Source organism: Chionomys nivalis, chromosome 17 (assembly GCF_950005125.1).
Source record: "Chionomys nivalis chromosome 17, mChiNiv1.1, whole genome shotgun sequence".
Lineage (NCBI taxonomy): Eukaryota > Metazoa > Chordata > Mammalia > Rodentia > Cricetidae > Chionomys > Chionomys nivalis.
In genome coordinates, this window is record NC_080102.1 from 10,879,513 (window position 1) to 10,891,626 (window position 12,114).

Consider the following 12,114-nt stretch of genomic DNA (forward strand, 5'->3'; position numbering starts at 1 on the left):
AAGTCAAAATTTGTACATATTTATCCTAAGTGAATACCAGGCAAAAACAAATAAATGAACAGTTTCAGAAAACACACACTGATGAGACTCATCTGGTGTCATATGAAGCAGTTGTCTTCCTTTCTCTACACTTAAAAAAATAAAACCTGCCATCTTAGACTTATTGAGAGATAACACGGCATATGTAAAGTCATGTAGATGATCTTCTATGGATAACATAGAATATGCTCACTGTTAAAGCTTTTATGTATGAATTTTCTCTAAGAGTAACTATTTCAGAGTCCCACCTCCTGTCAAAAGGCAGTTTCTACAAATGAACTGAGTGTACTAGATAGATAATGTGCTAAATGATTTACAAGTCAGGTTCTAAGAGCATTCCCATATAAAATAAGATAGAAAAGGGGGAATGATCATAATTTGAAAAGAATGACAGGAGCCGAGAAAAATGTGAGAAGTGGTACGTGATAAAGTGATAGCAAAAAGCAATAAGAAATAGCTCAATGCGGCAATAGCAGCGAATTATGGTGAAGCAAGAATGAGAGCAGACAGAGGTAAAATAGGAATTTGATTTGTAGGGAATCACTGACTATTGCTTAATCATCTCACACTAAAGTGTTAGAAATACAGACAGGAAGATGTTGATTAGGGTAGTTTAATTCCAAAACTGTTCAATCAACTGTTTAATTTCCACAGTAACCTCTGACGCACAATTGGAAGAGCTGGATAAGTACATATTTGAAAAACCAATATTTATTTTCACAACTTAACTTTTGATGTCTTAAATAAATAATACAAATGATTATTTCATTTTAAGCCATGTGACTTTTAAGAGCTAGTTGACTGACGATATAGGCCACTTGATTTCTTGACCTCTTTGAGGGAGAAGAAGGGCGGGGGGGTCTTCCATATGAAGATGAATACAAATGAAAGTGTGTTCATATGTTTGACTTTATGTTAAGGATTTGCTCACATTGTTAAGTTTAGTTATACTATAATCTCATGATTTAAACAGCTATCATCACCAGTTTTGGAGATGAGAAAAGTAATTCTGGGCTGAAAATGTGAATTTTTTTTTCCCAACAGCTCCAACAGACAGGAGTTGGTGATTTGAACCTGAACGCAGAAACCAGGCACTAAACTGTCATTCTCACACCCAGTGTTTCTGAGGATGGTGCTTAAGAAACATACTTTAGATACACACATCTCTCTTCCTTTTTTGAGTCCTTTCCTATGGACAGAATCTCAATTTCACAAATAAAGATGCTGGGACTTAATGATATTATGAATTTTTCCCAAAGAAAACAAAAGGGGTTAAATTAAAATTAAAATGTTTGGAATATATTGAACATTTATAAAATAAAACTATTTTTATTAATGGGCCAACATATACTTTAGTTTATCTACTGATAACTTGAGATTCAATTCCCTCAATTAGTTTTAAAACCACTCATGTTTATCACCATATGTAATTATTTGTAAACTAAGAGGATCAAATTTAATTTGTATTAATCTGCTAAAATAAAATTATGTTAATTAGGAATGTATCAATTAATTACTATTTTAATCAACCATTTTTTTCTCTTATGAAACATATACAAACTACTGTGAAATATCTCCATGGTGACAAGCATGTATAAATTCTAGAAAATAAAGTGAGGAATTTTTGTCTTTTTAACTATTGTGGCCACAATTCTATCCCTAATGAGACTATAACAGAGATAATTAATAGCTTTCCAGAGAATTCTGAGAGCCATGCCAATTTCTGTACAATCATTGACAGGTTTCTCTCAATGGCCATGTAATAGCTTTTGCATTTGGGATCCATAAATTCCATAAGGCAGAGGATGATCATGATCACAAAAAAGCAATGACCCACACAAAAGGATTATGTTCTTTCTAAAAGGTCACTCTTCTCAACATCGAAAAACTCAAACTTGTTAAAATCGATCTTTATGCTAGGTTGAAGAAATACTTCACAAAGTACTGAGATTGACATCTTGTTAATGCTAGCATAGTAGCTCGATCACAATGATAAAATGAAACAATAAATACTTCCTGTCTGATGGCCCTGTTCTCAATTTAGTTGAAAGTCTTAGACTAGATATAGAGGAGGAAAGGAGAATGAATGTGTAGTATCTGGTTTTAAGAAATTGGACTGGAAGCATCAGCTTATGTATCAGCAGCAGAAATATTAAGTTGTTGTCCAACAGTCTCTACTGATAAAATCCATGCTCTTCTGCCAGAATACTGGATGTTCTAGACCCAGACATTCATGATGGTTACACAAAAAATTCTTTTTCCATACAGCAGAATGCTGTCCATCTGAATTTGGGGAGTTTATTAACTTTCAGCCACTCTCCCTCTATTTACTGCTACTCTTTGCCCGCCCATGCATGAACAGAGCTTAATCTGGGACAGCTCTAGCTGGATCTCAGATCCAACACCATTATAAGCCCTCTAGGTGACTTCTAAGACCCACAATCAATCATGGGAATGTTGAGACTGCAAAGGACATAATATATCTCCGTGCTAATATAGAAAAGAGTGTCAGGTTAATAAGAGGATCTGAAATGTTCTTTGTTGCCATTTTATAGTTGTTGTTATAGAAATTATGTTTGTGAAACCAAAACACTTCAACTCCGGGAAATGTGTTCATGAATTAAAAGCCTCATATATGTTTTATAAATAATTCTGTTACTGCTGCAATAGTTACATGTTTAAATTTATGTACATATTGCAGAGCAGATTTTGTTATCTACTCCAGTAATTTTTCATTTTATGTAAACCCAATATGAAGGCACTTGCAAGGTTACTGGATGTTCTTATTTTTAAAAATTAAAAACAATCCTGTTTTCATTTTTGTATTGTTGTTCACCTGTATACTTGACTGTTATTTCAGATTAAATAAAATGACCTCAGTATTAATACAAAGCTACCACCTAAATGATTGCAGAATAAAGCACTTCTTGAGCAGTAGATATTCTCATGAAAATTGTTCAAATACCATGTAATGAAAATCAAACATGTCTAGAAATGAAAGAATTCACAGTGAGTTGTCTCTTACTTACCAAACTCCTTGGGGACTGCTATAGAATAGACACAATTGTGATCCACACTGTAATTTTTGGGGTAGTTTGGTGATAGGACAGTGCCTTCTGAACCTGTTGAACGACTTCCGCAGGGTGCTGGTAAATAAAAATGATAAAATATTGTTTTTATTAAAAACATTAGAAAACTTAAAAGAGGGAAATCTTCATGATCTATAGGAAATTCATTACTGAATTTAAAACACTAAAACTTATTTTTCTTACATATACAACTATCATCAGCATTAAATATTGAAATAAAGTATATATAAAACTTAATGAGCAATGAGATATACTGTCCCCAAAAGCAAAGCAATATAACTGTTATAACAGTTATTTCTAAAAGTAATAATGATAGCCTTTCATTTATTATCTCATAAAATTAATAATATCATAACAATGAGAAAACACATATGTGTGGAGGAGAGGTGCCAGCTATTGAAATGTTACTCAGTTACTCAGGCTCCATAATAATTACACTGCTCTCAAGTGTATTATTTCTATACATTGGAATGCATGATGTTACAACTCCTAACTCTAAGCCAGTGGTTCTCTAGCTGTGAGTTGCATATTAGAGATCCTGTATATCAGATATTTACATTATGATTCGTAATAGTAGCAAAATTTCAGTTATGAAGGGGCAATGAAAATAGTAGTGGTTGGGCCATCACAACATGGGGAAATGAATTAAAGGGTTGCAGCATTGGGAAGATTGAGAACCACTGATCTAAGCTGTCTATTTCCTCGCCAATCTTTATCTGCCATGAACGCAAACCAGTCCATGGTTTCCTGGCACTGACTCACTTAGACCCAATTTCACAAAAAGATGAAGCTGAAAACTTCTGGTAAGTTAATAAGAAGTGATTCCAATGTTAAAAGACAGATGATTCACTAGGGTTCATAGAGAGGATCCAGCCATTTCTGGTCTGGTACTCAGAGGAACTTAAGCACCTACTAAGCAGCCATACATTCAGGAGAGCTGATAGTCTCTAAGCAAGCAAACAAGGTTGAAAACTACCACAATGAGAAAAAAGTAGTTAAAACATGGTTGGAGATTACACCAAAGGTTCTTGGTTAGCTAAAGGTAAGCAATGCAATCCCCATCAAAATCCCAACAAAATTCTTCACAGACCTTGAGAAAACAATAATCAACTTTATATTAAAAAAAAAAAAACAGGATAGCCAAAATAATCCTATACAATAAAAGTACTTCTGGAGGCATTACCATCCCTGACCTCAAACTCTATTACAGAGTTACAGTAATGAAAACAGCTAGGTACTGGCAGAAAAACAGAGTTGTTGATCAATGGAATCAAATCAAAGACTGAGATATCAATCACAAACCTATGAACACCTGATTTTCAACAAAGGAGCTAAAAGTATACAATGGAAGAAAGAAAACAACTTTAACAAATGGTGCTGGCATAACTGGATGTCAACCTGTAGAAGAATGAAAATAGATCCATATCTATCACCATGCACAAAACTCAAGTCCAAATGGATTAAAGACCTCAATATTAATCTGACCACACTGAACCTGATAGAAGAGAAAATGGGAATTAGTCTACAAGACATGGGTACAGGAGACCACTTCCTACAAAGAACCCCAGTAGCACAGACAATAAGAGCAACAATGAATAAGTGGGACCTCCTGAAACTGAGAAGCTTCTGTAATGCAAAGGACACTGTCATTAAGACAAAAAGGCAACCTACTGAATGGGAGATCTTCACCAAGCTTGCATCAGACAAAGGTCTGATCTCCAAAATATATGAAGAACTCAAGAAACTAGACATTAAAACTCTAATTAATCCAATTTAAAAAATGGGGCAGTGAACTGAACAGAGAATTCTCAACAGAAGAAGTTCAAATGGCCAAAAGACACAGTCATGCTCAACCTCCTTAGCGATCAGGGAAATGCAAATCAAAACAACTTTGAGATACCATCTTACACCTGTCAGAATGGCTAAAATCAAAAACACCAATGATAGCCTATGCTGGAGAGGATGTGGAGTAAGGGGTCAACTCATCCATTGTTGGTGGGAATGCAAACTTGTGCAACCACTTTGGAAATCAGTGAGGCGGTTTCTCAGGAAACTGGGAGTCAACTTACCTCAGGATCAAGCAATTCCACTCTTGGGAATATACCCAAGGGATGCCCAATCATACTACAAAAGCATTTGCTCAACTATGTTCATAGCAGCACTATTTGTAATAGCCAGAACCTGGAAACAACCTAGGTGCCCCTCAATAGAAGAATGGATAAAGAAGGTGTGGCACATATACACTTTAGAGTTTTATTCAGCAGTAAAAAACAATGACATCTTGAATTTTGCATGCAAAGGGATGGAAATAGAAAACACTTTACTGAGTGAGATAACCCAGACCCAAAAAGATGAATATGAAACTTCATCTGGCGATGGATGGAGATAGAGACAGAGACCCACATTGGAGCACTGGACTGAGCTCCCGAGGTCCAAATGAGGAGCAGAAGGATGGAAAACATGAGCAAGGAAGTCAGGACAGCGAAGGGTGCGTCCACTCACGGAGACGGTGGGAATGACCTAATGGGAGCTCACCAAGGCCAGCTGGACTGGGACTGAACGAGCATGTGATCAAACTGGACTCTCTGAATGTGGCTGACAATGAGGGCTGACTGAGAAACCAAGGACAATGGCACTAGGTTTTGATTCTACTGCATGTACTGGCTTTGTGAGAACGTAGTATGTTTGAATGCTCACCTTCCTAGACCTGGATGAATGGGGGAGGACCTTGGACTTCCCACAGGGCAGGGAACCCTGACTGCTCTTAGGACTGGAGAGGGAGGGGGGAGTGGAGGGAGTGAGAGGGAAATGGGAGGAGGTGGAAATTTTTAATAAATAAATAAAAGGGAAGCAATCAAGAAAGTATGTTGCAAGTTCAGAGAAAATAAAGTTTAACAAAAAAGAACGGCTTCAAATGGCTAAATGTTACTTACAATTAGCAAATGGAAAAAAAAAAAAAACCCTTCATTTTCTTTCCCATACCTATGGACTCCATACTGAAAGAATTTTCCAAAACCCATAATCCTAGAGGCCCTGCTGCTTGCTCCTTTTTATAGTGTTCCCTTTTCCCTTGCTGGGCTCTGTGCTGCTTACGTGCAAACTCACTGGGTAGCAGATTTTGTAAGTCTTTCATCGTGTATCTTCCCAGGGAAAGGATATGAGTTTGTGAAAAATTTTATTTTTCCTCACCTGTTATCAATATTGAAGCATAATTGTCTGATTCTTAGTGTTCTTCATTTATCTAGTTACTTAAGATTTTTAAATACACATTTCTTAGAAGACAAGAATGCTATTGAAAATTTGAAGAGTTGGTATCTGCATCATGAGATTTCAGATGTTCACTGATTTTTTTTTTTGTGAGTGTGTGTGTGTGTTTTTTCAGGCGTTTGGATTCCTTCAGCCCCATCCTAGGAATCTGAGCAAAGCTGAATTTAGTGGAAATGAACTAATCTTTTTGGCAGAGAAATTTTAAGAGAGCAGAGCATTCGGATAGTTCTCTGAAGGTAGCTGCAATTATTAAAGAAATCGGAGACCTCCTGCTTTCCAACTATGACAACAGGAAGATGCCACAGAGGATGGAGCAAGTTCAGCTGAAAGGGGGTTGGGTTACACATCTAGTCTTCAGCATAACTTGGTAGTGTTGTCCATGTGGTATTAGCTTTGCTGGCCTCGTTTCAGAGAACAGCTGAAGCCTGGGCTGTATGTGACAGGGTTGGAATCCCTGAAAGACAACCCTGATAGCCTAGTATGTGTTTTCAAGGGACAGTAGAATATTGATGTGTCTCAAGAACTGTGACAGTTTGAAAAGGCCAAACTTTTGATGAATTTCCAGTCAAAGCTTAAAAAGAAAGCACTGGGACTTGTTTCTACTGCATGTACTGGCTTTTTGGGACCCTAGTCTATTTGGATGCAAAGCTTCCTAGGCCTGGATGTGTGTGTGGGGGGGGTGGGGGTGGGGGCGCTTGGACTTCCCACAGGGCAGGGTTCCCTGCCCTTTCTTGAGAAGGGATGGGGAGGGAGGAGGAGGAATGGGGGAGTGGGAGGGGAATGGGAGGAGGGGAGGTAGTGTAAATTTTTGAATGGAAAAAATAAATAAAAATAAACTGAAAAAAAGAAATATTTTAAAAAACCAAACACAGTTTGTACTGATATCGCTAGTGTTTGGTGATTTCATTTATTTGTTTAAAATATTTAATAAAAGCACATTGATAATTGGAGTAAAATAACAAATGCAAAAATTTCGAGAAACAGCACATTGACTTGGTAATAGTCAGAAAAATGTTCCTAGCTTTCACCACCCCTTATCAATTGAAATAAGAGTAGTCAGGTGTGACTTTATTTCAGCCTCGATAACCTTACTCGCCTGCGACTCCTGTATGTGAGAGAGTAACTGAAGAATGAATGGTGGGTTGCACGTTTCTTTTCTTCCCGATTTTAAGGTGTTCTAAACTTAAAACAATAATTTGAATATGCTCAATAGGAATTCTTATTTTTATATTTGGGGAGTGTGAATAAAAGTGATGTGTTTTAATTCATGTTTGAGCCCTGTGACTAAGTCAGGAGTGAACGTTCTGGCACCCAACGCTTTCTGTGCCAATCAGCTTGGATTTGCTTCATGTGTTATATTTTGCATGACAGAAATGAAGGGCTTTGACTGAAGTTTTCATGCATAAACATGAAGGGTTTCTGTACGGATGTATGGAGATGACCTCTTTATGTCCTGTGGCCACTAACTACAGATCCTGTAAACTTTCCAAAAGCCTGTGTTCTTCATTTCTTACAGTCAGCATGACCGAATGTGCAGCCAATGAAGCCTAAGCTAGCACACGTAGGCAATAACTGGGAAGCTCGTGATCATATAAACCAGGGGAGATTACGCTAAGAGAGATCTAGTGTGATGGATCTGCTTTATGCTTATCCAGGATAAATAGACTACATGAAATCCCCAAGTATTGTTCTCTAGCATCTCTACATGTTCATAGCTCTAGTTCAATTTCTTCATAGTGGTGAAGTCAGGGAAAGGGCAGCGTTTGCTTTCCTCTGTCTTGATAACTAGAAGATAAAAAGGTGTATGAAGAACTTTTTATCCTTGCCTCAACCTGACTGTTTTCTCCAAAGAGCTTGTAATTATCATAAGACTTCAAACAGGAGGACTCAATTGATCCTCATTTCAAATTAAGCTATAAAATTATATTTTGATGCTATGTTATTAGACTCACAGAAGGAACTAAGCAGGGCTTACATCAACACACATAGGGGAAAAAAGGGAAAAAAAAATGAAGCCTGCATGGCTTCACCAGGCCCTCTGTGTATATGTTAGGGTTGTTAGCGGGGTGATTTTGTGGGACTCCTAACAGTGGCAGTGGGCAGAGCTCTGACTCTCTTTCCTGCTTTGAGACTTTTTTTCAGCCTATTGGATTGCCTTGTCCAGCCTCAATATGAGGGCTTTTGCCTTATCATATCGTATCATATAATATATCATATATCATATCATATCTTCTTTTATCCTGTCTGACTGCCATGTCTCTGAGGTCTGCTCTTTTCTGAAGAAGAAATGGAGAAGTACTAGATCTGACGGAGAGAGGGTGAGGATCTGGGAGAAGAGGAGGAAGGGAAACCATGGTCAGGATGTATGGTGTTGAGACAAGAATCTGTTTTCAATGAAAAAAAAAAGTCACAGTTCTGTGCTTAAAATGTAGAAAGGAGACAAAGAAGAAATTGCTATCCTTTTTACATGATATTGTATTTTATGTATTTCTAAGGATGCTTTAAAAACTCTTTGATGATAGAAACTCCTTCTCAAATTGCATCTTCTCCAGAAAACACTTATCAAAGCAACACATTGCTGTTGCTGAAATGCACCATCTTGGCAACTGTCCTAGTGTTTTTATAGCTAATTATAATTAATCATTACTTTGCAGGACTGGAGAATTATATTTTGAGTTAACATACAAAGCCAAATTATTTTTTCGATGTGCATATTTAAATTCTCTTTCTGAAACGGGCCATTATTCTTTTTCTCTCTCCTAGACTCAAGGTCAAATAAAACACTGGTTTGTTGTTTCTGCCATAGGACCATTTCTCAGCTTCTCTCTATCTTTCCCCATTATCTGCTATAATTCAGTCTCTTGAGTTTCTACAAGGCTGTTTCAATCACCAGTTTGCTTTCACCTGCTATTGATTTTTCTAACATGCAAGTCTTATCGTGGTTCACATTTTTCTCTAAGAACAGTGTAAAGTAAAAAAAAAAAAGTTCCCTATAACTACTAAGTAAACTCTAATTAGCAAGGTGAGACTGCTGAGAAATGATATCCAAAACGTACAACACGATTCTATTTAGTAGGAATCATGCAAGAAAAATCACCTAAATCCAATTCACAGTCCAAATAGGTCCTCTAATATCCAACCATACACAGCATTGTTTTCTTCCTCTGATGCCAACTCCATTTTTTTGCTATTCCTTTGGTTACTGGGAATCACTGCAGCTTTGCACCAAGGGTTATTGCTATATGGAAGGTAAGTAGCTTTAAACATTTGAGAATAATCAATAATATAGTGTTTAAACACGAGGGCTGCGCAGATACTGGATTCCACTAAGGGAACTGCAAATCCATGCCAATTGAAAGTAATTAATCCATACTAATATTGTATCCATTTGGGACTACCTCCAGTGAGTGTATACAGTCTTCTGCATAGTTTAAAATCTGTTTATAATTAAAGATTTTTTTAAAACTTATTTTTTCATACAGTATATTCTGGTCATGGTTTTCTCTTCCCCTAGCTGTTCACAGATACCCCCCCCCCAACCCAACAATTCGAAGCCATTTTTTTCTCTCTCTTTCTTTAAAAAACAAGTAAACAAAAAATCAATTCAACTAAATAACAGTAACAAAGCCAGGAACCATGACTAGCCCCCCCTTCACACACACACACACACACACACACACGAGGCACAGACAGACAGACACAGTCCTACACACAGAAATGCACACAAAGGCACACACACAGACATACACACACTGGCATAGACACGCAGGCACACACACAGGCACACACACGAACATGGAGACACAGGTAAACACACGCAGATATACACATAGGCATACACACAGAAATGCACACACAGGTACACACACATACACATACAGACATAAACACACAGGCACACACACAGACATACACATACAGACATACACACACAGGGACACACACAGATGTGCACACTGTGGCATACACACACAGGCACACAGACAGACATACACATACAGACATACACACAATGGGACACACACAGACATACACACAAAGGGACACACACAGATGTGCACACACAGGCATACACACAGGCTTACACACACAGGCACACACAAAAAATACACACACAGGCACACATATAGACTTACACACAGACTTACACATATAGGCACACACAAAGAAATACACACACAGGCACATACATACAGACTTACACACATAGGCACACACAAAGAAATACACACACAGGCACACACATACAGACTTACACAGGGAAACACACACAGACATAACACAGGCATTCACAAAAACAAATCACAAAATCAAAAACCAGATATACTAAGTAAAATGAATTTAGGATCAAATGATCATGTACCAATGATTGTTGTATTCTTGAATTGTACATGCCGTGAGAGAGCAGACAAGGAAGACACAAACAAGGCTGTAGTTTGTCATGCAATGAAGAAAGCTTTCACTTGTGCTTTGAACAAAGGCATGAGTGTGCAAGAGAGAAGAACAAGTGTCACTCTGCCACAGCGTGACATAGAATAGCATACCATTTAAATGGAGAGACACTTCTGGAGTGTTTGGGTATCTTAGAGACCTCATAATACATGCAGCATAGCCTCAAGCCGCTGGAAATTTCCTATCTATCTCTTTAGCTGTGTAATGTATAATTTATTGGCAAATATACTGTGTAATGAAAATTATGATATATAAATTATTCTCAGAAGGTACTTTGAAAAGTGAAGACTTTTTACAGGTCACAAAGGAGCCGTGCACTATATTAAATCAATAATTTACTAGCTGTGACCTGTGATTCTTCAATTTGAAAGAAATGCTGTACCTTACAAAACCGCTGGTACACTTCTCATAAATTACGTATGCCCTGATATAGCCTGATTGAATGTCACAAAGTATAAATCCTCTTGTGGAACACATTTGAAAGTTAGCACCCCATGGAACATTGTTTTAAAATATAAAACCTCTCCTGACCCTTAAGCTGTCTGCTGTGAATTTTAACACAGACAGCTATGTGAGAATTTCCAAGTATTCAGATATCCCTTTCACGGCTTAGTTTATACCTCTTATATAAACCTAAGTGTTTCATTTTGCTTACCTGCCTCAGACAAATGCTTCTAATGGTGTGTTCTTTTTGCTTTAAATCCATAAAGGTGAAAAATACCCTTTAAATTATAATTATATTTAAATTTAGTTTAGCTTTTATTTGCCACTATATTTTGATATAATCTCATATATTTATCGATATAAAGGAAAATAATATTGCTGTGAGCTTTTCTTTGCCTTGCTAATTTCAGAAAAGAAGCTGAAATCACTCTCCATACCCTTGTAATGATTTTCTATCGTAAGTTTATACTTTCTCAAATATCTATTTTAAGTTATGCCTATGCGTATATTGGGGTGAGAGGCACATGGGTAAATTAAAGTGCCTACAGAGTCTAAAGATAGTGATTTTTCCCCCATAGATCTTAAGTTACAAGAGGATATGAGGAGTCCAGTATGGATTTCAGAAAACAAACATTGGTTCTCTGCAAGAGAAGTAGATCTTAACTGCTGAGCCATCACTCTAGCCCATTATATAACTTTTAATAGTAATTTTTCACAATGTGGTAATTACTGGATTATAAGCAATTGTAATGGCTTAATATCTAAACTCAATCGGCTTACCCTCTACATATGTCACCTCACTGATCAAACAGTTATTAGACTC

The 12,114-nt window shown here is 37.1% G+C and overlaps 1 protein-coding gene across 1 annotated transcript in view; it reads right to left on the reverse strand.

The window, feature by feature from the left end:
- The window catches only part of Csmd3 (CUB and Sushi multiple domains 3), a 916,841-nt gene that overhangs the window by 195,539 nt on the left and 709,188 nt on the right, over window positions 1-12,114 (reverse strand). The window contains exon 32 of the mRNA XM_057791849.1: window positions 3,069-3,185. Coding sequence (XP_057647832.1) covers window positions 3,069-3,185 — 117 coding nt within the window. The remainder of the gene's footprint in view (window positions 1-3,068; window positions 3,186-12,114) is intronic.